Raw genomic sequence first — 27,236 nt, 5'->3', positions numbered from 1 at the left:
TGTAAACGAGGGTCCCCAACACCTGTCTTAGGCCCGCTCGCAGGAGCCGGGCATGCTCCGCTCGGGATTCGTAAATGGTTGCAAGGTGACTGCCACAAAAAGGTAAGTAAATTGCTGCTGTGGAGTCAGTAGGAGTAGGAGTGATTCCCCCAACTCCACAGTGTACCAACTGCCCATTCTTCACACCTGACCCCTCCCCCCCCCCAATGTCACTCCACACCCCCTCCTTTGGACAGGCGAGTGGCCAGAAAATAATGTCGTCAAATGGGGCGGGCATTCAATGGGGCGGGCACCACCAACTTGCGCCATTAAAAGAAAGAAAGCTTTGCATTTATATAGCGTCCTTCACGACCACCTTCACTGACTTGAGCATATAAATCTAGGCTGACACTCCAATGCAGTGCTGAGGGAGCGCTGCACTGTCAGAGGTACTGTCTTTCGGATGAGACATTAAACCGAGGCCCCATCTGCCCTCAGTAAAAGATCCCATGGCACTATTTTGAAGAAGAGCAGGGGAGTTCTCCCCAGTGTCCTGGCCAATATTTATCCCTCAAATCACCATAACAAAAAAAACTGATTATTCAGTCATTATCACATTGCTGTTTGTGGAGCTTGTTGTACATAAATTGGCTGCTGCCTTGCCCACATTACAACAGTGACTACACTCAAAGTATTTTGTTGGCTGTAAAGTGCTTTGAGACATCGGCTGGTCGTGAAAGACTCTATATAAATGCAAGTCTTTCTTTTTGTTGGCTGTAAAGCACTTTGAGTTAATGTGGTGAGGCCTGAGGTCCAAATTCCGGGCTGGCCTCGGGGTTCCTGCTAAATGTTATGTATGTATGTAAACCTTACCAAAATGTAAGGCTTGCCACTAGGGGGCACACCTGTGGAAGACCTAAGGGTCACCTGTGCACCCTGGGCCAAGCAGGTATAAAAGGTGACTCACCATGCTGCTTTCCCACTCTGGAGTCTGAATAAAGAGACCAAGGTCACAACAGTTTGAGCTTACGATATAGTCCTGTGGATTTATTCTGATCACAACAGTAAAAGTAGCCCATTGTATTAAAGTCAAAGGACACGCAAGTTGGGCGGTATCTACAATCACTTTCCACCTGGTGTTAAAAGTCAAAATTCACCCCCCCCCACCCCGTTTTGCAACCTTTCAATACTGATGAACTACAATTATAAAGGCAAGTATTACTTTCTGAAAGCACTGGGCTCAATATCTTCTTCTTAGGCAGTCCCCCGGGTCTCACACTATACCCTGGGGTATCACAATATATGCTGGTGTCTCACACTATACCCTGGGGTATCACAATATACGCTGGTGTCTCACACTATACCCTGGGGTATCACAATATACGCTGGTGTCTCACACTATACCCTGGGGTATCACAATATACGCTGGTGTCTCACACTATACCCTGGGGTATCACAATATACGCTGGTGTCTCACACTATACCCTGGGGTATCACAATATACGCTGGTGTCTCACACTATACCCTGGGGTATCACAATATATGCTGATGTCTCACACTATACCCTGGGGTATCACAATATACGCTGGTGTCTCACACTATACCCTGGTCTCTCTTTTTCTTCTTAGGCAGTCCCTCGGAGTCGAGGATGATTTGCTTCCACACTAAAATGAGTTCTAAAGTGACTGATGAGACCAATGCGGGACCTACAGTCTCTGTCAAGTGGGGCAGATGGTGGTTGGAGGGACGGGTGGGTGGGGTGGTTGACTTGTCGTACATTCCTTCCACTGTTTGCACTTGGCTTCCACATGCTCCCGGCGAAGAGACTCGAAGTGTTCGGTCCCTCCTCGGATGCTTCTCCACTTTGAGCGGTCTTGGGCCAGGGATTCCCAAGAGTCGGTGGGGATGTTACATATTTTCAAGGAGGCTTTGAGGGTGTCCTTGAAGCAGTTTCTCTGCCCTCCTGGAGCTCGCCTGCCGTGACGTAGCTCAGAGTAGAGTGATTGTTTCGGGAGTCTAGTATCGTGCATGCGGACAATGTGGCTCGTCCATCGAAACTGATTGAGCGTAGTCAATGCCTCGATGCTGGGGATGCTGGCCTGAGAGAGAACCCTGACATTGGTGCGGCTATTCTGCCAATTAATTTGCAGGATTTTGTGGAGGCAGTGCTTTGAGATGCCTGCTGTACATAGTCCATGTCTCTGAAGCATATAGGAGGGCGGGTATCACTACTGCTCTGTAGACCATGAGATTGGTGCCGGGTTTGAGATCCTGGTCTTCGAACACTCTTTTCCTCAGGCGGCCGAAGGCTGCACTGGCACACTGAAGGCAGTGTTAGACTTCGTCATCGATGTCTGTTCTTGTTGACAGTAGGCTCCCAAGGGGGCTCAATATACAGAACACAAATGAACACTTAAGTTGCATTTAAAGAACTGCCTGAACAGAAAGGGGTAAAAATTCAAGGGTGTCATCGAACCATGAGTTCTGAGGCAGGCCCGGAATTTGGGCCTGAGGCCTGAGGATCTCATTAGCAGAGACAAGAACGTTAAAAAAAAAACCCTTGGAAAACAAGTGAAAATCAGTGCAAACCATCAGGGCCCAAAGAAATCATCCACCCGATGCCATATTCCTGCGCCATTCCCTCTTTATGTTCGAGAATAATTTACACTCATTAGGCACAGCACCTGTAAGAAAATACAATCAGGAGTTTGAGCAACTTTTAATGCAAATTATTCTGATACCATGGAGATGCTCTCAAAGATACAAAAATGCATCGCAGTGAGGAGAAATTAAAAAAAATATAAACACCATAAAACACCAGAAATGTGGACTTTGGCTCCTGTTGAACTAGGGTTGGCAACCCTCCAGGATCGGCCTGGAGTCTCTAGGAATAGCATAGACGTTCCAGGACTTGAAGATTCATCTCCAGGACTGCTGCGAGCAGCCCTGGAGAAACATCATAGGGGCATTAAAAGAAATGGTGTTTCTTTCATTTTCTTTGAGCACTTCTGTTTATTAGTTATAAGATATTGGTGATGGGGTGTGGGGGCTGGGGGGAATACCGGTTGACTGATGGTCAAGAATCATCTAATTGGGTGATCACCTTCCTACAGCAGCTGCAAAGTGAAGCGAGCACTGGTTTTCAGTGGGCATGGGAAGGTGGTGCATCGCAAGGATGGGCATGTTGGGCAACCAATGGCGGGAGTGCTGGGGTGGGGCAGTTGGAGACACGAGGTCATGTGATGAAACCTCCAGGAATACATCCAATTAGAGTTGGCAACCCTATGTTGAACCTAAGTTTTAGATACAAATCTACAGCCCGTTCGGAACTGGCATGAGTTGAGGAAATTCACGTGAGCTGTGCGTCTACACAGGGGTAGGTGGGGCTATGTGGCGGATGCAGAGACTGCACAGAATCGAGGAACTGCGAGCGTAGTGTGAAAAGACAGCACATATCACTTACAGCAGAATTTCCTCGATTCTTTGTGCAGGAGACCGTTGGAATTACACCACCATTTCACTGTATTCTTTGGCCCAAATGTACAGGAAATAACGCAGTCTAGTCACTAAACCAATCGGCTATATTTTGCTTTCTTGCAGACCTGAGCAATCAGGCTTTCTGGCTCCAGATGTCAGGAAATGACATATTTTGGCACTAAGCTAGCTGACTCAATACCAGCCGTGTATAATCAGGGCCCAAATATCCACTGATCTGATTGTTCCCACTTTCTTCTCTGCCGAAGGCAATGACTTTTGTTTTTATTCATTCTCGGGACGTGGGCATCGCTGGCAAGGCCGGCATTTATTGCCCAGCCCTAATTGCCCTCGGAAGGTGGTGTTGGGATTTTTTCTTGAACCGCTTCAGAGGGCAATTAAGAATCAAACACATTGGTGTGGGACTGGAGTCACATATAGACCCAGACCGAGTAAGGATGGCCGACTTCCTTCCCTAAAGAACATTAGTGAACCAGTTGGTTTTATAAAAGACTCCGGCAGCCTCATGGTCACTTTTACTGACACCAGATTTTCATTAACTGAATTAAAATTTGCAAACACCATGGTGGGATTTGAACTCGTTCTCTGGATTACTAGTGGAGTAACATGACTTCCGCACTCATCATCATCATAGGCAGTCCCTCGGAATCGAGGAAGACTTGCTTCCACTCTTAACATGAGTTCTTGGGTAGCTGAACAGTCCAATACGAGAGCCACAGTCTCTGTCACAGGTGGGACTGATAGTCGTTGAGGGAAGGAGTGGGTGGGACTGGTTTGCCGCACGCTCTTTCCGCTGCCTGCGCTTGTTTTCTGCAAGCTCTCGGTGATGAGACTCGAGGTGCTCAGCGCCCTCCCGGATGCGCTTCCTCCACTTCGGGCGGTCTTTGGCCAGGGACTCCCAGGTGTCAGTGGGGATGTTGCACTTTATCAGGGAGGCTTTGAGGGTGTTCTTGTAATGTTTCTGCTGCCCACCTTTGGCTCATTTGCCGTGAAGGAGCTCCAAGTGGAGCGCTTGCTTTGGGAGTCTCGTGTTTGGCATGTGAACTATCTGGCCTGCCCAGCGGAGCTGATCAAGTGTGGTCAGTGCTTCGATGTTGGGGATGTTGGCCTGACGAGGTCACTAACATTGGTCCGTCTCTCCTCCCAGGGGATTTGTAGGATCTTGCGGAGACATCGTTGGTGGTATTTCTCCAGCGACTTGAGGTGTCTACTGTACATGGTCCATGTCTCTGAGCCATACAGGAGGGCGGGTATTACTACAGCCCTGTAGACCATGAGCTAGGTGACAGTTTTGAGGGCCTGGTCTTCAAACACACTTTTCCTCAGGCGGCCAAAGGCTGCACTGGTGCACTGGAGGTGATGCCTGCTCTTGTTGATAGGAGGCTCTCGAGATAAGGGAAGTGGTCCACGTTATCCAGTGTCGCGCCGTGGATCTTGATGACTGGGGGGCAGTGCTGTGCGGCGAGGACAGTCTGGTGGAGGATCTTTGTCTTAATAATGTTTAGCGTAAGGCCCATGCTTTCGTATGTCTCAGTAAATATGTCGACTATGCCCTGAAGTTCAGCCTCTATATGTGCACAGACGCAGGCGTCCTCCGCGTACTGTAGCTCGACGACATGAGTTGGGGTGGCCTTGGATGGGGTGGCCTTTTCAGAATGGCAGGCAGTGACTAGTGGGGTACCGCAGGGCTCAGTGCTGGGACCCCAGCTATTTACAATATACATTAATGATTTAGATAAAGGAATTGAGTGTAATATTTCCAAGTTTGCAGATGACACTAAGCTGGGTGGCGGTGTGAGCTGTGAGGAGGACGCTAAGAGACTGCAGGGTGACTTGGACAGGTTGGGTGAGTGGGCAAACGCATGGCAGATGCAGTATAATGTGGATAAATGTGAGGTTATCCACTTTGTGGGCAAAAACACGAAGGCAGAATATTATCTGAATGGCGGCAGATTAGGAAAATAGGAGGTGCAACGAGACCTGGGCGCCATGGTACATCAGTCATTGAAAGTTGGCATGTAGGTGCAGCAGGCAGTGAAGAAGGCAAATGGTATGTTGACCTTCATAGCTAGGGGATTTGAGTACAGGAGCAGGGAGGTCTTACTGCAGTTGTACAGGACCTTAGTGAGGCCTCACCTGGAATATTGTGTTTAGTTTTGGTCTCCTAATCTGAGGAAGGACCTTCTTGCCAGGGGACATAGTCTAAGAATAAGGGGTAAGCCATTTAGGACTGAGATGAGGAGAAACTTCTTCACTCAGAGAGTTGTTAACCTGTGGAATTCCCTACCGCAGAGAGTTGTTGATGCCAGTTCATTGGATATATTCAAGAGGGAGTTAGATATGGCCCTTACAGCTAAAGGGATCAAGGGGTATGGAGAGAAAGCAGGAAAGGTGTGCTGAGGTGAATGATCAGCCATGATCTTATTGAATGGTAGTGCAGGCTTGAAGGGCCGAATGGCCAACTCCTGCACCTATTTTCTATGTTTCTATGGATCTGGCCTGGAGATGGCGAAGGTTGAACAGGATCCCACTGGTTCTGTAGTTTAGTTCCACTCCAGCGGGGAGCTTATTGACTGTGAGGTGGAGCATGGCAGCGAGGAACACAACTTCTGTACTACTGTACCCGTAACTAGCACTGTGGTGAGGTTTCATAGGCACCAGCAGCTCTTTTTCTGTGGCCTATTCATGTCTAAGCCTCAGCGACAAGTGTTGGAAAATTGTCCGTCAGCGCTCGTCCCGATCCAGCCTTTCCCCAGCTTCTGCAACCTGCCCTTAGACACTTCGCAGCAGCGACCAGGAGCAGGGTAACACAGAGCCCAACTCTTAGCACCCAGACTAATGGCTCCCGGCTCAAATCAGTGGCTCACAGCGGGCCTGGGATGGAATTTATGGATTGTCACTCTCAACAAGCAGTGCAGATATCAGGTCTCGATCATCGACCTGAGCCAAACTGGTCATTGAGTAGCCAATGTCACCGACTTCATGCACCTGGGAACTGTGAGTTGGAATGGTGTGAAAGAAACGTGCCACTAATCTGTGACTGGGAATAAAATGGGGTGCTGCAGATCTTATAGGAATCAGAGAGCATGGTTCAGCAGAAAAAAGGAACTTGCATTTATGTAGCGCCTTTCATGACCATCATCATAGGCAACTCTTTGAAATCGAAGAAGACTTGCTTCCACTCTAAAAGTGAGTTCTCAGGTGACTGAACAGTCCTATACGGGAATTACAGTCTGTGTCACAGGTGGGACAGACAGTGGTTGAAAGAAAGGGTGGGTGGGGAGCCTGGTTTTCTGCACACTCCTTCCGCTGCCTGCGCTTGATTTCTGCATGCTTTTGGCGATGAGACTCGAGGTGCTCAGTGCCCTCCCGGATGCTCTTCCTCCACTTTGGGTGGTCTTTGGCCAGGGACTCCCAGGTGTCAGTGGGGATGTCGCATTTTATCAGGGCGGCTTTGAGGGAGTCCTTGTATCGTTTCCTCTGCCCGCCTGGGTCTCACTTGCCGTGTAGGAGTTCCGAGTAGAGCACAATCACCGGACGTCCCAAAGCACTTCACAGACAAGTGAGGTACTTTTGAAGTGTAGTCACTGTTGTAATGTAGGGTATGCAGCAGCCAATTTGTGCACAGCAAAGCCCCACAAACAGCAATGGCCAGATAATCTGTTTTAATGATGTTGGTTAAAAGATAAATATTGGCCAGGATACTGAGGAGCACTCCCCTGTTCTTTTTCGAAAAAGTGCATGGGATCTTTTACGTCCACCCGAGGGGGCAGACGGGGCTTCGACTTAACATTTTATCTGAAGGACGGCACCTCCGACAGTGCAGCATCCCTCAGCACTGCGCTGAAGTGTCAGCCTGAATTATGTGTTCTTGTCTCTGGAGTGGGACTTGAACCCACAACCTTTAGGCTCTGGGGTGGGTGCGCGACCACTGAATCACAATTGACACATGATTATCACAGCAAAGGGAAGACTTCCTCAGTGCATTATGCATGGCAGAATCCTAAACATTCTTGTAAAGATGGGGCTTACAGATTCACTGCACACAACACAGAGAAAATCCTCCAGCTGCATTGTTTTCACACTCCTTTTACGTAGAAACATAGAAAATAGGTGCAGGAGCAGGCCATTCAGCCCTTCTAGCCTGCACCGCCATTCAATGAGTTCATGGCTGAACATGAAACTTCAGTACCCACTTCCTGCTTTCACGCCATACCCCTTGATCCCCCGAGTAGTAAGGACTTCATCTAACTCCCTTTTGAATATATTTAGTGAATTGGCCTCAACTACTTCCTGTGGTAGAGAATTCCACAGGTTCACCACTCTCTGGGTGAAGAAGTTTCTCCTTATCTCGGTCCTAAATGGTTTACTCCTTATCCTTAGACTGTGACCCCTGGTTCTGGACTTCCCCAACATTGGGAACATTCTTCCTGCATCCAACCTGTCCAAACCCGTCAGAATTTTAAACGTTTCTATGAGGTCCCCTCTCACTCTTCTGAACTCCAGTGAATACAAGCCCAGTTGATCCAGTCTTTCTTGATAGGTCAGTCCCACCATCCCAGGAATCAGTCTGGTGAATCTTCGCTGCACTCCCTCAATAGCAAGTATGTCCTTCCTCAAGTTAGGAGACCAAAACTGTACACAATACTCCAGGTATGGCCTCACCAAGGCCCTGTACAACTGTAGCAACACCTCCCTGCCCCTGTACTCAAATCCCCTCGCTATGAAGGCCAACATGCCATTTGCTTTCTTAACCGCCTGCTGTACCTGCATGCCAACCTTCAATGACTGATGTACCATGACACCCAGGTCTCGTTGCACCTTCCCTTTTCCTAATCTGTCACCATTCAGATAATAGTCTGTCTCTCTGTTTTTACCACCAAAGTGGATAACCTCACATTTATCCACATTATACTTCATCTGCCACGCATTTGCCCACTCACCTAACCTATCCAAGTCACTCTGTAGCCTCATAGCATCCTCCTCGCAGCTCACACTGCCACCCAACTTCGTGTGATCCGCAAATTTGGAGATACTACATTTAATCCCCTCGTCTAAATCATTAATGTACAATGTAAACAGCTGGAGCCCCAGCACAGAACCCTGCGGTACCCCACTAGTCACTGCCTGCCATTCTGAAAAGTACCCATTTACTCCTACTCTTTGCTTCCTGTCTGACAACCAGTTCTCAATCCACGTCAGCACACTACCCCCAATCCCATGTGCTTTAACTTTGCACATTAATCTCCTGTGTGGGACCTTGTCGAAAGCCTTCTGAAAGTCCAAATATACCACATCAACTGGTACTCCTTTGTCCACTTTATTGGAAACATCCTCAAAAAATTCCAGAAGATTTGTCAAGCATGATCTCCCTTTCACAAATCCATGCTGACTTGGACCTATCATGTCACCATTTTCCAAATGCGCTGCTATGACATCCTTAATAATTGATTCCATCATTTTACCCACTACTGAGGTCAGGCTGACTGGTCTATAATTCCCTGCTTTCTCTCTCCCTCCTTTTTTAAAAAGTGGGGTTACATTGGCTACCCTCCACTCGATAGGAACTGATCCAGAGTCAATGGAATGTTGGAAAATGACTGTCAATGCATCCGCTATTTCCAAGGCCACCTCCTTAAGTACTCTGGGATGCAGTCCATCAGGCCCTGGGGATTTATCGGCCTTCAATCCCATCAATTTCCCCAACACAATTTCCCGACTAATAAAGATTTCCCTCAGTTCCTCCTCCTTAATAGACCCTCTGACCACTTTTATATCCGGAAGGTTGTTTGTGTCCTCCTTAGTGAATACTGAACCAAAGTACTTGTTCAATTGGTCTGCCATTTCTTTGTTCCCCGTTATGACTTCCCCTGATTCTGACTGCAGGGGACCTACGTTTGTCTTTACTAACCTTTTTCTCTTTACATACCTATCGAAACTTTTGCAATCCGCCTTAATGTTCCCTGCAAGCTTCTTCTCGTACTCCATTTTCCCTGCCCTAATCAAACCCTTTGTCCTCCTCTGCTGAGTTCTAAATTTCTCCCAGTCCCCAGGTTCGCTGCTATTTCTGGCCAATTTGTATGCCATTTCCTTGGCTTTAATACTATCCCTGATTTCCCTTGATAGCCACGGTTGAGCCACCTTCCCTTTTTTATTTTTACGCCAGACAGGAATGTACAATTGTTGTAATTCATCCATGCGGTCTCTAAATGTCTGCCATTGCCCATCCACAGTCAACCCCTTAAGTATCATTAGCCAATCTATCTTAGCCAATTCATGCCTCATACCTTCAAAGTTACCCTTCTTTAAGTTCTGGACCATGGTCTCTGAATTAACTGTTTCATTCTCCATCCTAATGCAGAATTCCACCATATTATGGTCACTCTTCCCCAAGGGGCCTCGCACAATGAGATTGCGAATTAATCCTCTCTCATTACACAACACCCAGTCTAAGATGGCCTCCCCCCAGTTGGTTCCTCGACATATTGGTCTAGAAAACCATCCCTTATGCATTCCAGGAAATCCTCCTCCACCGTATTGCTTCCAGTTTGGTTCACCCAATCTATGTGCATATTAAAGTCACCCATTATAACTGCTGCACCTTTATTGCATGCACTCCTAATTTCCTGTTTGATGCCCTCCCCAACATCACTACTACTGTTTGGAGGTCTGTACACAACTCCCACTAACGATTTTTGCCCTTTAGTGTTCTGCAGCTCTACCCATATAGATTCCACATCATCCAAGCTAATGTCTTTCCTTACTATTGCATTAATCTCCTCTTTAACCAGCAATGCTACCCCACCTCGTTTTCCTTTTATTCTATCCTTCCTGAATGTTGAATACCCCTGGATGTTGAGTTCCCAGCCCTGATCATCCTGGAGCCACGTCTCCGTAATCCCAATCACATCATATTTGTTAACATCTATTTGCACAGTTAATTCATCCACCTTATTGCGGATACTCCTTGCATTAAGACACAAAGCCTTCAGGCTTGCTTTTTTAACACCCTTTGTCCTTTTAGAATTTTGCTGTACAGTGGCCCTTTTTGTTCTTTGCCTTGGGTTTCTCTGCCCTCCACTTTTCCTCATCTCCTTTCTGTCTTTTGCTTTTGCCTCATTTTTGTCTCCCTCTGTCTCCCTGTATAGGTTCCCATCCCCCTGCAATATTAGTTTAACTCCTTCCCAACAGCACTAGCAAACACTCCCCCTAGGACATTGGTTCCGGTCCTGCCCAGGTGCAGACCGTCCGGTTTGTACTGGTCCCACCTCCCCCAGAACCGGTTCCAATGCCCCAAGAATTTGAATCCCTCCCTGCTGCACCACTGCTCAAGCCATGTATTCATCTGCGCTATCCTGCGATTCCTACTCTGACTAGCACGTGGCACTGGTAGCAATCCCGAGATTACTACTTTTGAGGTCCTACTTTTTAATTTAGCTCCTAGCTCCTTAAATTCTTTTCATTTTAATTTTACCCCCTTGAGCATCCCTGATTATAAATTGCTCAACCATTGGTGGCTGTGCCTTCTGTTGCCGAGGCCCCAAGCTCTGGAACTCCCTACCTAAACCTCTCTACCTCTCTTTCCTCCTTCAAGACACTCCTTAAAACAATCCTCTTTGACCAAGCTTTTGGTCACCTGTCCTAATTTCTCCTTATGCGGCTCGGTTTCAAATGATTTTTTTGTCTCATAATTCTCTTGTAAAGCTGCATTAAAGGTGTTATATAAATATAAGTTGTTGTTGTTGTTGATGTTATAATGAAATCAACACCAATCTTTCTCTCACCAGAACAGTGGTAGTCCCTGTTTAAATCCTAATTTTTTATTGTTTACATAGGAATCACTAGATGATAAAAGACCGAGGTCCATTGAGTTGGTCTTCTACCATCCTGGTAGTCACATGATACAACAATAATGGAGTTATTGACCAATCACAGCAATCAAATCTCCATCACTGATTCTGCAACAGAGCCAGACATGAGGTGAGGAAACCCCCAGTGATGGAGAGCTTTGGAACCTGTTCCTCCCCAGCACTTTCCACACATCATTTCTCAAATTACTCCTGTACCGTATTCCAAAATATTCTGAAAGAAATCTGTCTAATTTGCATTTGAATTAATCAATACTAACGGCTTCCACCATCCCCCTACGGGAGCCTGTCCCATAGATTGACCACTCACTCACTGGAACACTGTTTCTGTGGATTAGTTTTGAATTTACCTCCCTTTGAGTGCAAGCCGTGTCCTCTGGTTCTACTGGATTGGACATTAAATAAGTAAAACATTGAAACATAGAAAATAGAAAGTAGGTGCAGGAGCCATTTGGCCCTTTGAGCCTGCACCACCATTCAATATGATCATGGCTGATCATGCAACTTCAGTACACCACCCCCGCCTTCTCTCCATACCCCTTGATCCCCTTAGCCATAAGGGCCACATCGAACTCCCTCTTCAATATATCCAACGAACTGGACTCAACAACTTTCTGTGGTAGAGAATTCCACAGGTTCACCACTCTCTGGTGAAAAAGTTTCTCCTCATCTCGGTCCTATATGGCTTACCCCTTATCCTTAGACTGTGACCCCTGCTTCTGGACTTCCCCAACATCAGGAACATTCTTCCTGCATCTAACCTGCCCAGTCCCGTCATAATTTTATATGTTTCTATGAGATCTCCTCTCATTCTTCTAAATTCCAGTGGGTATAAGCCTAACCGATCCAGTCTTTCTTCATATGTCAGTCCTGCCATCCCGGGAATCAGTCTGGTGAACCTTCGCTGCACTCCCTCAATAGCAAGCATGTGCTTCCTCAAATTAGGAGACCAAAACTGTACACAATACTCCAGGTGTGGTCTCACCAAGGCCCTGTACAACTGCAGTAAGACCTCCCTGCTCCTATACTCAAATCCTCTCGCTATGAAGGTCAGCATGCCATTTGATTTCTTTACTGCCTGCTGTACTTGCATGCCTACCTTCAGTGACTGATGTACCCTGACACCCAGGTCTCATTGCACCTCCCTTTTTACCAATCTGTCACCATTCAGATAATAATCTGCCTTCCTGTTTTTGCCACCAAAGTGGATAACCTCACATTTATCCACATTATACTGCATCTGCCATGCATTTTCCCATTCACCTAACCTGTCCAAGTCAACCTGCAGCCTCTTAGCATCTTCCTCACAGCTCACACTGCCACCCAGCTTAGTGTCATCTGCAAACTTGGAGATATTACATTCAATTCCTTTGACTAAATCATTAATGTATATTGTAAATAGCTGGGGTCCCAGCACTGAACCTTGCGGCACCCCACTAGTCACTGGCTGCCATTCTGAAAAGGACCCGTTTATTCCCACTCTTTGCTTCCTGGCTGCAAACCAGTTCTCTATCCATGTCAATACATTACCCGCAATACCATGTGCCTTAACTTTGCACACTAATCTCGTGTGTGGGACCTTGTCAAAAGCCTTTTGAAAGTCCAAATACACCACATCCACTGGTTCTCCCTTATCCACTCTACTAGTTACATCCTCAAAAACCTCTAGATTTGTCAAGCATGATTTTCCTTTCATAAATCCATGCTGATTTGGACCGATCCTGTCACTGCTTTGCAAATGCGCTGCTATTACATCTTTAATAATTGATTCCAGCATTTTCCCCGCCACCGATGTCAGGCTAACTGGTCTAGACTTCCCTATTTTCTCTCTCCCTCCTTTTTTAAACAGTTGGGCTACCTTAGCTAGCCTCCAATCCATAGGAACTGAACCGGAATCCATGGAATTTTGGAAAATGACCATCAATACATCTACTATTTCTAGGGCCACTTCCTTAAGTACTCTGGGATGCGGACTATCAGGCCCTGGGGATTTATCGACCTTCAGTTCCATCAGTTTCCCGAACACCATTTCCTGACTAATAAGGATTTCCCTCAGTTCCTCCTTCTCGCTAGACCCTCGGTCCCCTAGTATTTTCGGGAGGTTATTCGTGTCTTCCTTAGTGAAGACAGAACCAAAGTATTTGTTCAATTGGTCTGCTATTTCCTTGTTCCCCATTATGAATTCACCTGATTCTGACTGCAAGTCTTCACTAATCTTTTTCCCTTCACATATAGAAGCTTTTGCAGTCAGTTTTTATGTTCCCTGCAAGCTTACTCTCATACTCTATTTTCCCCCTCCTAATTAAACCCTTTGTCCTCCTCTGCTGAATTCTAAATTTCTCCCAGTCCTCAGATTTGCTGCTTTTTCTGGCCAATTTGTATGCCTCTTCTTTGGATTTAACACTATCCCTAATTTCCCTTGTTAGCCATGGTTGAGCCAACTTTCCTGTTTTATTTTTACGCCAGACAGGGATGTACAATAGTTGTAATTCATCCATGTGATCATTAAATGTCTGCCATTGCCTATCTACCGTCAAATCTTTAAGTATCATTCACCAGTCTATCCTAGCCAAATCACGTCTCATACTATCGAAGTTTCCTTTCTTTAAGTTCAGGACCCTAATCTCAGAATTAACTGTGTCGCTCTCAATCTTAATGAAGAATTCTACCATGTTATGGTCACTCTTCCCCAAGAGGCCACGCACGACCAGATTGCTAATTAATCTTCTCTCGTTACACAAAACCCAGTCTAGGATGGCCTGCTCTCTAGTTGGTTCCTCGACATATTGGTCTAGAAAACCATCGCTTTTTCACTCCAGGAAATCCTCCTCCGCAGTATTGCTACCAGTTTGGTTAGCCCAATCAATATGTAGGCCATGATAACTGCTGTACCCTTATTGCACGTGTCCCTAATTTCCTGTTTGATGTCATCCCCAACATCCCTACTACTGTTTGGTGGTCTGTACACAACTCCCACTAGCGTTTTCTGCCCTTTGGTGTTTCGCAGCTCTATCCATATAGATTCCACATCATCCAAGCTAATGTCCTTCCTTACTATTGCGTTAACCTCCTTTTTAACCATTAACGCTACCCCACCTCCTTTTACTTCCTGTCCATCCTTCCTGAATATTGAATACCCCTGGATGTTGAGTTCCCAGCTTTGGTTACCCTGGAGCCAAGTCTCCCTAATCCCAATTACATCATATCCGTTAACAGCTAGCTGCACAGTTAATTCGTCCACCTTATTACGAATGCTCCTCGCATTGAGGCACAGAGTCTTCAGGCTTGTTTTTTTAACATTTAGTCCTTTTAGAATTATGTTGTAATGTGACCCTTTTTGATTTTTGCCCTTGATTTCTCTGCCCTCCACTCTTGCTTTTCTCCTTCCTACCTTTTGCTTCTGCCCCCTTTTTACTTCCCTCTGCCTCCCTGCATAGATTCCCATCCCCCTGCCATATTAGTTTAACTCCTCCCCAACAGCACTAGCAAACAGTCCGCCTAGGACATAGGTTCCAGTCCTGCCGAGGTGTAGACCGTCCAGTTTGTACTGGTCCCAACTCCCCAGAACCGGTTCCAATGCCCCAGGAATTTGAATCCCTCCCCCTTGCACCATTCCTCAAACCACGTATTCATCTGAGCTATCCTGCAATTCCTACTCTGATTAGCAAGTGGCACTGGTAGCAATCCTAAGATTACTACCTTTGAGGTCCTACTTTTTAGTTTAACTCCTCGCTCCCTAAATTCAGCTTATAGGACCTCATCCCATTTTTTTACCTATATCGTTGGTGCCTATATGCACCACGGCAGCTGGCTGTTCCCCCTACTCCTCCAGAATGCTCTGCAGCCGCTCCGAGACATCCTTGACCCTTGCACCAGGGAAGCAACATACCATTCTGGAGTCTTGTTTGCGGCCGCAGAATCGCCTATCTGTCCCCCTTACAATAGAATCCCCTATCACTATAGCTCTCCCAATCTTTTACCTGCCCTCCTGTGCAGCAGAGCCACCCATGGTGCCATGAACTTGGCTGCTGCTGCCTTCCCCTGATGAGTCATTTCCCCCAACAGTACCCAAAACGGTGTATCTGTTTTGGAGGGAGATGACTGCAGGGGGCCCCTGTACTACCTTCCTTCCACTGCTCTGCCTGATGGTCATCCATTCCCTATCTGCCTGAGTAACCTTTATCTGCGGTGTGACCAACTCACTAAATGTGTTATTCACGACATCCTCAGCATCGCGAATGCTCCAGAGTGAGTCCATGTGCAGCTTCAGTACCGCAATGCGGTCTGCCAGGAGCTGCGACTGGACACACTTCCTGCACACATAGTAGTCAGGGACACTGGTAGCGTCCCTGATTTCCCATATAGCACAAGAGGAGCATGACACGGGTTTGGGCTCTCCTGCCATGACTTAACCGTTAGATTAACTTAATTTGGCAACAGCAATGTCAAAAAGGTTTCCTACTGATAAGAAAAGTAATTTATCAAATGCTCCGTACAACACCGTATAACACAAGAAGCACTTTTCTTTACCTGCGCCTGATATTGTGTCTTGTGGTTTTTTTCCAGGTACATTTAAGTCATTGCACGCGATTGATTGGAAGTGACTGTTGGACATCAACATGGCGGAAAGTGGTGTCTCGCGGCTGTCGCGGTCACGTGAACAGCACGGCACGGTTGGCGCTGCTCCCCACGAGAAGAGTGCAGCTCATTGTGCCCGCGGGCCAGGGAGGGATGTACACTCGGAGCCCTTCAACAGGTACCCCGCAGTCTGTCAGAGGCCACCCGATCCCGATTCCAATGCCTCGACCCTCCAGACCAAGCTGCGGGCCCTGAAAGGCCACTGGCCAGTGAACCGAGCTGCCCAACTGTCGGAGGGCACCGCAAGTGACGGCGGCCCGCCGGGAGATGGCCGGGGAGGCAGGTGGCTCGAGGGGGAACTCGGCTCCGGTTTTCAGAGACGCACCTACTTGACGGACAGGATCCTTAGCCGCGAGGAGGGTCAGTTTGCCGGGGGAAAATGCCTGCCGAGAAGGCAGGAGGAACCGGTCAGCTCGGAAACGCCTCCATGGCCGAATGGGCAGAATCCTCCTGAAAAATGCAACGCAAAGGACTGGAGCCCTCCGAAAGAATTCTGGAAGGTCCTTGATGGGCAAAACTTGGCGTCGGGCGACAGGGCAGACACTTGCGACGATGGGCTTCTCCAGAAGGAAAGTTGGAATATTAATGGCTCTGCGCGTCCCACTGCAGATTACAGCAATGGCTCTGGGCCAAGGGGCCCATCGGGGGAGCGGGCAAGCACCAATAGCCTAGGCAGCTCTGCACTGAGGTGCGGAGAGTGGCCCGCAGGGAAATGCACTGCACGCAAGCTTGGCCATCTGGGGGGCCTTTGGCGGACCGACAGTTGGGAGAGCATCAGTAGTAACGCCAGCTTGTTATCTCTGACAGAAAAGGTGGAGCTCAACCGTTCCAACATCAAGCGGATGTTGGCACCTGCCCTGCTCCAGCCGGGGCCTGGCCTTTCCGTGGAAAGTCTTTCCCAGGAGAACCTTGCACCATCTGGCTGCCGATTGCAGTCCAGCCTATTGGATGACCTCCTCCCTGGGAACAAATGTACCAAGCAAGGTAAACTCTTTCCCACACTAGCTGCTTGTGAGCTTCGGGAACACTTTCCTCCTCGTTAAATAGATTAGCTTTCACTGTACTTCTTTCACATGGCCATTTTATTACCTTTTGTATAGGTCAATCTCATGGGATTACCTACCTACCATCATCAAGGAAGCCCCAATCACTACAAGCTTCTGTCTTTCAGGGAGCGGATGTTCCGCTGATGTCCGCTTCTGTATTCGCCCCAGAGGGGCGGCAATGGCGGTGGTGAGGTCTTCTGGGCAGCCTCCGCGGGGGTTTTTGGGGCCGGTTTCTGCAGGGCGCGGAGCAGCACCGCCCGGAAGAGGTGAGCCGGTGTAACACGCCCCTGGTTGCGACACCGGCTTGCTTTTTGACTCCCACCGATCCGCACCCCTCCGTCCTGGGACCAGCTGTGAAAACGGGCGGTCCAACCTATACCGGCTGCAGTGAGGTAAGTAATGTCCACGTCGGGTAAGTGGGATTGTTTTTTCTTTAATTTTCTTTGAGATTTATGTTGTGGCGTGGGCTACGTATTGAGAATGCTTTTGGTGTTTTTTTGCAGGTTTTTTCTTGGAGCGCTCCCTGGCCGGCTGTTTAGCTCAGGATATTCGCATGCTCAACCGGCCTAGCGCCCTAAAGAGGTGTGCATCGCCTCCCTTACCGCTCCGTCCCACACTCAGGGCCCAGCTGCCCAATTTTGCTGACTGAGGAGTAAACTTTACCACCCCGCTGCCATTACCGCCCCGAAATCACCAAAGCCAAAAATCTAGCCCTAAAGCCTGTTGGAATCTGCTACCGACCCTCCCCTCCCCTTGGGAGCTTAAATAAACCCACGACAGTGCTGATTGTGGTGGGTTCTGTACCGGGCACTCAATCCTCAGCACTGGTTTTACACTCGGTCAGAACATTGAAAATCCAGTCCTGCTTGTGGTCTGTTCGAAGACACGAGCTTGTTCGGACTTTGCTCTTGGTTGTTGTTATTCGTTTACAGGATGTGGGCGTCGCTGGCAAGGCCAGCATTTATTGCCCACCCCTAATTGCCTTGAGAAGGTGGTGGTGGGCTGCCATTTCAGAGGGCAGTTAAGAGTCAACCACATTGCTGTGGGTCTGACCAGGTAAGGACGGCAAATTTCCTTCCCTAAAGGACATTAGTGAATCAGTTGGGCTTTTACGACAATCCATATACTTTCTACTAGCTTTTTATTCCAGATTTATTTAATTAACAGTTGCTGTGGTAGGATTTGAACTTACTCTGAATCATTAGTCCAGACCTCGGGATTACTAGTCTAGTAACATAACCACTATACTATATTAGCGAGTCACTGATCCCATTTACTCATCGCTTCAGAGTGGTCTTCTCGTTTTAACAAAAGGCCTCGCATTTTTCTAGCTCCTTTCACAACCTCAGGATGTTCCAGAGCACTTTACAACCAATGACGTACTTTTGAAGTGAAGTCACTGTTGTAATGTGGGAGACACGCCAGCCAACTTGCGCACAGCAAGCTCCCACAAACAGCAATGTGATAATAACCAGATAATCTGATTTAAGTGTTGGTTCAGGGATCAAAGTCAGCCCAGGATACCGGGGAGAACTCCCCTGTTCTTCGAAAAAAGCCGTGGGAGCTCTTATGACAACCTGAGAGGGCGACTGGGGCCTCGGTTTAACGACTTACCTAAAAGACAAGCTCCTCCGACAGTACAGCACTCCCTCAGTATGCCACAGACGGTGTCAGCTTAGATGACACGCTCTGGAGTGGGACTTGAACTCATAACCTTCTGACTTAAAGCCGGTAATGTTACCCATTGTTCCACGGCTGACATTGGTTGAGTAATTTGTCTTCGCACTGATGTCGCGTCCACAGCCAAGGCTCACTATGGAACTGTCCTGTCAGCAGCTGTGATTTGTACTGTAGGGTAAGGGGCTGGGGAGATGGTCAGGCTCCATGTAGGTGGGAATGTGAAGCTGCATCTCCCTCATCTTCTGTGTCAGCTGTGGCTCAGTGGGTCGCACACTCGCCTCTGAGTCAGAAGGTTGTGGGCTCAGGTCCCACTCCAGGGAGTTGAGCACATAAATCTAGGCTGACACTCCAGTGCAGTGCTGAGGGAGTGCTGCACTGTCAGAGGTGCTGTCTTTCAGATTAAACCGAGGCTCTGACTGCTCTCTCAAGTGGCTGTAAAGCGCTTTGAGACGTCTGGTGGTCGTGTAAGGCGCTATAGAAATGTAAGTCTTTTTCTTTGAGACGTTAATCTGAGGCTCTGCAAATTTTTCCCCTTCAAGTATATATCCAATTCCCTTTTGAAAGTTACTGTTGAATCGGGTTCCACCGCCCTTTCAGGCAGAGCATTCAGATCATCATAACTCGCTGCGTAAAAAAATTCCCACATCTCCCCTCCTGGTTCTTTTGTCAATTATCTTAAATCTGTGTCCTCTGGTTACTGACCCTCCTGCCAGTGGAAACAGTTTCTCCTTATTTACTCTCTATCAAATCCCTTCGTGATTTTGAACACCTCTATTAAATCTCCCCTTAACCTTCTCTGCTCTAAGGAGGAAATCCTGGCTTCTCCAGTCTCTCCACAAAAGCGTAGTCCCACATCCCTGGTACCATTCTAGTAAATCACCTCTGCACCCTTTCTCAAAGCCATGGCATCTTTCCCAAAGTGTGGTGCCCAGAATTGGACACACTACTCCAGTTGGGGCCTAACCAGTGATGTATAGAGGTTTAGCCTGACTTCCTTGCTTTTGTACTCTAAGCCTCTGTCACAGAAAACAGGTCATTATCCCATTGCTGTTTATGGGACCTTGCTGTGTGCAAATTGGCTGCTACGTTTCCTACATTTCAACAGAGACGACACTTCAAAGGTATTTCCGTGGCTGTAAAGCACTTTGGGATGTCCTGAGGTAGTGAAAGGCGCTTTATGCAAGTCTTTTTAAAAAAAAGATACTGTAGAAACGTGAGTCTTTTTTTCCCTCAGCCCATCACCTGCGAAATACTGCCCTGAGCAGTGTGTAAGGAGCAGTATTAGCCTTCATGCTCTAAACAAAGTCTGTACTTATTTACAAGCTGTCGAATGCTGGAGACAGGGTTATCATCGAGACTATGCGAGCTCTTCCTTAATCTATTCAGTCAGCAGGCTGCTCCCTTATCTTAACGTGTAAAAATTCATCAAAGATTGACTTCGTTGCACTTGTCAAGGCTGGGCTGTTCGTGCCTGGAAAACCTTAGTCTTAGAAGCTGTTACCTTTCAGCTAAAGGATACATGTGTTCCTAAGACAAAAACAGAAAGCACTGGAAGCACTCAGCAGGCGAGCAAGCGAGTATCGGTGTGGAGAAGCGAGGAGCCAAGGTGTGGACCCTTTTATTCCAAATTTCCCTCCAGCTCCAAAATGTAGATCAGGGTCTGGAAGGAAATAAAAGTACGAAGTAAACAGCAACTTATATTTATATAGCGCCTTTAACATTATAAAATGTCCCAAGGCTCTTCACAGGAGAATAATCAGAGAAAATCTGACACCCAGCCACAGAAAGAGCCATTAGGACAGGTGACCAACAGCTTGGTCAAAGAGGGCAGAGAGGTTTAGGGAGGGAATTCCAGAGCCTAGTGCCTTGGCAGCTGAAGGCACAGGGCACCTCAAAATTGGGCCCGCGCATTCAAAGAAAGAAAGACAGACTTGCATTTATATAGCGACTTTCACAACTTCGGGACGCCCCAAAGTGCTTTACAGCCAATTAAGTACTTTTGGAGTGTTGCAATGTGGGAAGCACAGCAGCCAATTTACAGACAACAAGCTCCCACAAACAGCTATGACCAGATCATCTGTTTTTTTTGTAATGTTGATTGGGGGATAAATATTGGTCAGGACATGGGGAGAATGCCCCTGCTCTTCTTCCAGTAGTGCCATGGTATCTTTTACATCCACCTGAGAGAGCAGTCGGGGCCTCAGTTTAACATCTCATCCAAAATCTAGCACCTCTGACAGTGCAGCACTCCCTCAGCAATGCACTGGAGTGTCAACCTAGATTTATGTGCTCAAGTCCCTGGAGTGGGGCTTGAACCCACAACCTTCTGACTCAGAGGTGAGTGTGTGACCCACTGAGCCACAGCTGACATGGTAGTGGGACGGAGCATTGCGTCCCCGCATTGCACGTTTCACACCTGAAATATGGGCACACCAATTTGTACTCCTCTGAATTTGAACACTCAGTTCATTGACACACCTCTTTCCATTGTGCATACACTTTGATTCCTTGATTTCCCTCCCCAAATGTGTTGTGTCACACTTGTCCTCATTAACTTGCGGCTGCCACCAACCCACCCATTCCCCAATCTGTCCTTGTCCCCCTGAAGGCTTTTACCGCCCCACTTCTCTGTTCTCTAAATCTACCTCCTAGTTTTTGTGTTGTCGGCATTTCTCGACAGCCTGCTCCCTGTGTCCGAGTGCAATCTGAATAATTTGCTTTTCTGTTTCCTTTTTCCCCAGGCTGCGGGATGGTCCAGAGTGACAGTGACTGGGATTCAGGGATTTCACTGCAGGAGTCTGATCGTGGGATCAGGTATGAAGCGCCTTGCTGTTGACCTGCTCGGGAGTTTTACAGGGATTGGTGGCTGAGGCTCCATCTGCGGGGGCCATTGGGCTCACACATAGGAACAGGAGAAGGCCATTCAGCCCTTCAAGCTTGCTCCTCGACTCTTTTTACTCACTTTTTCTGCATATCCCTTGATACCCTTGCACAACAAAAATCTTGTAATCTAAGTCTTGGAAGATTTAATTGACCCCCAGCATCCACAGCATTTTGGGGGACAGAGTTCCAGAATTGCATTACCTTTGTGTGAAGAAGTGTTTCCTGACATCACCCCTGAACGGCCTGGCTCTAATTTTAAGGCTATGCCTCCTTGTTCTGGACTCCCCGATCAGAGGGTAGATAGAGAAAAACTCCTATCAACTCCTTTAATCATCTTAAACGTCTCGACTAGACCATCCCCCAACCTTCCATATAATCCTTCCCTTATTTTAACTGTTTTAAAACTGAATATAGCAGTCGTTTTATACAATACCAGATATTTCTGATCTTTGTGCTGACATTATTATGGCTTAGAAATTCGAACTTTGAGCGGCGGCCGTGAAGGCTGGTTTTGAAGCAAAAATGGCAGCCCCCTCGCTTCCGCCCACTTTGGCCGCGGAACGTGGCGGCTGCCATATTGGGCAGGTCGGGAGCGCTGCCATTGCCTGCGCTCGCCACGAGTATTTTTATTACCAGGAGCGTGACGTCAATCGCCGGACTGACGCACGCTCAGCAATTTTGGACATCGCCGCTCCTCTTACCGCCCTCTCCAAAACACGCCCGTGCGTGTAGCCATTGACAGCGCGTAGGGCCGGGAGAAAGCGGCGGTGAGCGAGAAACCGTACCGTAAATAGCTGCTGAGATAACTGGTAACTGTGGAGAGCTCAGACTGAGTGATCTCGGGTGAAAGCTGCTTCCAATGAAATGCATCAACTCTCGCCCCCGACCCCCCTCCCCCCGGTCAGTTAAACATTACAGGAGGTAAATACTTGTAAAATAAACTATACTGTGCTACAGTGGTAAAGATCTCAGGAAGAAATCAAAGCTGCATTTCCTTAAATTTCATACATTGAGTTTTAGAAACATAGAAAATAGGTGCAGGAGCAGGCCATTCGGCCCTTCGAGCCTGCACCACCATTCAATATGATCATGACTGATCATGCAACTTCAGTACCCCATTCCTGCTTTCTCTCCATATCCCTTGATCCCTTTAGCCGTAAGGACCACATCTAACTCCCTTTTGAATATATCTAACTAACTGGCCTCAACAACTTTCTGTGGTAGAGAATTCCACAGGTTCACAATTCTCTGAGTGAAGAAGTTTCTCTTCATCTCGGTCCTAAATGGCTTACCCCTTATCCTTAGACTGTGACCCCTGGTTCTGGACTTCCCCAACATTGGGAACATTCTTCCTGCATCTAACCTGTCCCGTCCCGTCAGAATTTTATATGTTTCTATGAGATCCTTTATCATTCTTCTAAATTCCAATGAATATAAGCCTAGTCGATCCAGTCTTTCTTTATATTTCTAGGTTAGGAACTGATAAAATAACATGCAAGGTTTTGAAGTTTTAAGGAAGATTTAGAACCATATCAACATAGAAACATAGAAATTTACAGCGCAGAAAAAGGCCATTTCGGCCCAACATGTCCGAGCCGGCTGACAAAGAGCCACACGGCCCTCGGTCAGCAGCCCTAAAGATCACATATAAACCTATGAACAATGACAGAAAGGCAAAGAGCACCCAGCCCAACCAGTCCGCCTCACACAACTGCGACACTCCTTATACTGAAACGTCTACACTCCAACCCAACCGGAGCCATGTGATCTCCTGGGAGAGGCAAAAACCAGATAAAAACCCAGGCCAATTTAGGGAGAAAAAATCTGGGAAAATTCTTCTCCGACCTATCCAGGCGATCAAAACTAGTCCAGGAGATCACCCTAGCCGTATTCTATTCCCTGCAGTACTACCATTATATCTGCGCCGTCCAACAAAAGGTCATCCAGTCTAATCCCAATTTGCCAATTACCAGCTCTAGGTCCGTAACCCTGCAGGTTACGGCACTTTAAGTGCCCATCCACCCATCTCTTAAAAGTGGTGAGGGGTTCTTCCAGGCTGCGAGTTCCACAATTCTCTGCGTAAATAAGCCCCCCCTCAAATCTCCTCTAAACCTTCCACCAACCACCTTAAAACTATGCCTCCTCGAAATAGACCCCTCCACCAATGGAAATATACCCTTACTATCTACTATGTGCAATATTTTGTACACCTCGATGAGGTCTCCTCTTAACCTCCTCTGTTCCAATGAGAACAAATCCAGCCTATCTAATCTGTCCTCATAACTAAGATTCTCTATTCCATGCAACATCCTAGTAAATCACTCTGCACCCTCTCTAGTGCAATCACATCCTTCCTATAATATGACCAGAACTGCAAGCAGTACTCCAGCTGTGGCCTAACCAAACTATTATACAATTTAAGCATAACCACCCTGCTTTTATATTCTGTGCCTCGGCCAAGAAAGGTAAGTATTCCGTATGCCTTCTTAACCACCTTATCTACCTGTCCTGCTACTTTCAGGGGTCTGTGGACAAGCACTCCAAGGTCCCTTTGTTCATCTACACTATTAAGTGGCCTACCGCTTAATGTGTATACCCTTTCCTTATTAGCCCACCCCAAGTGCATCACCTCACACTTCTCTGAATTAAATTCCATTTGCCACTGCTCTGTCCACCTGACCAGTAGATTGACTTTCCTGTTCATTATCAACCACACAGCCAATTTTAGTGTTGTCTCCCTATAATCATACTCCCTATATTCAAATCTAAATTGTTGCTATATACCACAAAAAGCAAGGGTCCCAGTACTGAGTCCTATGGAACCCCACTGGAAACATCTTTTCAGTCACAAAAACATCCATCAATCATTACCCTTTGCTTCCTACCTCCAAGCCAATTTTGGATCCAACTTGCCACTTTGCCCTGGATCCCATGGGCTTTAACCTTCATGACCAGTCTACCATTTGGGACCTTATCAAAAGCCTTGCTAAAGTCCATATGTACTACATCGTATCTACTACCCTCATCTCCTCAAAAAATTCAATCAGGTTAGTCAAACACGATCTTCCCTTAATAAATCCGTGCTGACTGTCCCTAATTAATCCTTGCCTTTCCAAATGCAGATTTATCCTGTCTTTCAGGATTTTTTCCAATAATTTTCCCACCACTGAGGTTAGGCTAACAGGCTTGTAATTACTTGGCCTATCCTTTTTTTCCTTCTTAAACAAGGGTACTACATTAGCAGTCCTCCAATCCTCCGGCACCATGCCCAGATCCAAAGAGGACTGGAAAATGATGGTCAAGGCCTCTGCTATTTCCTCTTTTACTTCGCTCAACAGCCTGGGATGCATTTCATCCGGGCCTGGGAATTTATCTACTTTCAAAGCTGCTAAACCCCTTAATACTTCCTCTCTCACTATATTTATTTCATCCAGAATATCACACTCCTCCTCGATAGCAGTATCTGTATAACCCCTTTCCTTTGTGGAAACAAACGCAAAGTATTCGTTAAGAACCCTACCAACATCTTCCATCTCCATACAAAGATTACCCTCATGGTCTCTAATAGGCCCTACCCTTTCGTTAGTTACCCTCTTACTCTTAATATATTTATAGAACATCTTAGGGTTTTCCTTAATTTTACTGGCCAAAAATTTCTTGTACTCTCTCTTAGCATTCCTAATATTCTTTTTAATTTTGCCTCTTAACTTTCTATATTCCTCTAAAGATTCTAAAGTATTTAGCCATTGGTATATGACATGAGCGTCCCTTTTTTTCTTAATCCTCCCCTGTAAGTCCCTAGACATCCAGGGGGCTCTAGAATTATTTTTCCCAGCCTTTTTCTTTAAGGGCACATGTTTGGCCTGAGCCCTCCAGATCTCCTCCTTGAATGCCTCCCACTGTTCCAACACTGATTTACCCACAAGTAGTTGTTTCCAGTCCACTGTGGCCAAATCATTCCTTAACTTAGCAAAATTAGCTTTTCCCCAATTCGGGACTTTTATTCCAGGCCTATTCTTGTCCTTATCCATAACAACTTGAATCTGACTGAATTATGGTTACTGGCACCCAAGTGTTTCCCCACTAATGCCCCTTCAACCTGCCCAGCTTCATTCCCCAAAACTAAGTCCAAGACCGCCCCCTCTCGTGTTGGGCTTGCTACATACTGACTAAAAAAGTTCTCTTGAATGCATTTCAAGAATTCCACACCCTCTTTAATTAGTACCGCAACCTCCCACCTCCCCTCCCCCCTTTACCCCCCTTTCTATCTTGTCTAAAAATCCTGTAACCAGGAATATTGATCTGCCAAACCTGACCCTATTTCAACAATGTTTCTGTAATGGCTATAATGTCATACTCCCAAGTGTTTACCTGTGCTCTTAGCTCATCCGCCTTATTCGCGATACTTCTTGCATTAAAGTATATACCATTCAGCACAGGAAGACCTCCTTGCTTACTACGTACTATGCCCTGTTTCCTCTGTCTTACAGATTCGCTTTCTAGATTCTTACTATCCAAATTCTGCTTTACTTCCTTCCCTTTTGAATTCGTTCTCAGGTTCCCATCCACCTGCCAAGCTAGTTTAAACTCTCCCCAATAGCACTAACAAAACTCCCTGCGAGAAAACTCCCTGGCGCTGTTGAGGTGCAACCCGTCCGGTTTGTACAGGTCCCAATGCCTCAAGAATTTAAAGCTCTCCCTTCTACACCAGCTTTCCAGCCACGTGTTCATCTTCTCCATCCTTCTATTCTTATACTCATTAGCACGTGGCACCGGTAGTAACCCGGAATTACTACCTTTGAGGTCCTACACTTTAATTTTCTTCCTGAATTCTTCCTGTAGGACCTCATCCCTCATTTTACCTATGTCGTTGGTCCCGATATGGACCATGACCTCTAGTTGTTTACCCTCCCCCCCCGCCCCCAGGATGACCTGCGTCCGCTCTGTGACATCCTTGACCCTGGCACCAGTGAGGCACAAAACCACTTAGGAGTCACGTCTACAGCCGCAGAAACGCCTGTTCTCATCAATTGTCATCAAAAATTCTTAAACTCTGCTGTTGGTAATAATGTAATTGAACTTTCTTCGAAAGAAAAAAAGAAAGACTTGCATTTATATAGCGCCTTTCACGACCACTGGACATCTCAAAGTGCTTTATAGCCAATTAATTACGTTTTGGAGTGTAGTCACTTTTGTAATGTCACTTATGTTGATTGAGGGATAAATATTGACCAGGACACCGGGGATAACTCCCCTGCTCTTCTCCGAAATAGTGCCAAGGGATCGTTTACATCAACCTAAGAGAGCAGTCGGAACCTTGGTTTAACGTCACATCCAAAAGACATCACCTCAGCACTGCACTGGAGTGTCAGCCTAGATTTAAGTGCTCTAGTTCTTGGAGTGGGACTTGAAGCCACAACCTTCTGACTCAGAGGCGAGTGAGCTACCCACTGAGCCATGGCTAACACTTATGTGACATACAGGTGAGTGCAGTCACTGCTTGCTGCAAGACGGTCCATCCCCCATCCCTCATCCCCATCCCCCTCCAGCACCATGGTGGAGCACAAACCTCCATACAGCAACCATGGCAACCAGCGAAGGTGGGAGTAGCGGGCAGTCTGGCACCCATTTGTGGAACCCACACAAG

General features: G+C 47.0%; 1 protein-coding gene across 1 annotated transcript in view; it reads left to right on the top strand.

Moving 5' to 3' along the window:
* Nucleotides 1-15,961: 15,961 nt before the first annotated feature.
* Nucleotides 15,962-27,236, top strand: part of kiaa1614 (KIAA1614 ortholog) — a 71,718-nt gene continuing 60,443 nt past the window's right edge. The window contains exons 1-2 of the mRNA XM_070888269.1: nucleotides 15,962-16,964; nucleotides 21,448-21,520. Coding sequence (XP_070744370.1) covers nucleotides 15,962-16,964; nucleotides 21,448-21,520 — 1,076 coding nt within the window. The remainder of the gene's footprint in view (nucleotides 16,965-21,447; nucleotides 21,521-27,236) is intronic.

The sequence above is a fragment of the Pristiophorus japonicus genome, chromosome 8 (assembly GCF_044704955.1).
Source record: "Pristiophorus japonicus isolate sPriJap1 chromosome 8, sPriJap1.hap1, whole genome shotgun sequence".
NCBI lineage: Eukaryota > Metazoa > Chordata > Chondrichthyes > Pristiophoridae > Pristiophorus > Pristiophorus japonicus.
The sequence above is the reverse complement of the archived record's forward strand: the minus strand, read 5'-3'. Positions and strand labels throughout refer to the sequence as shown.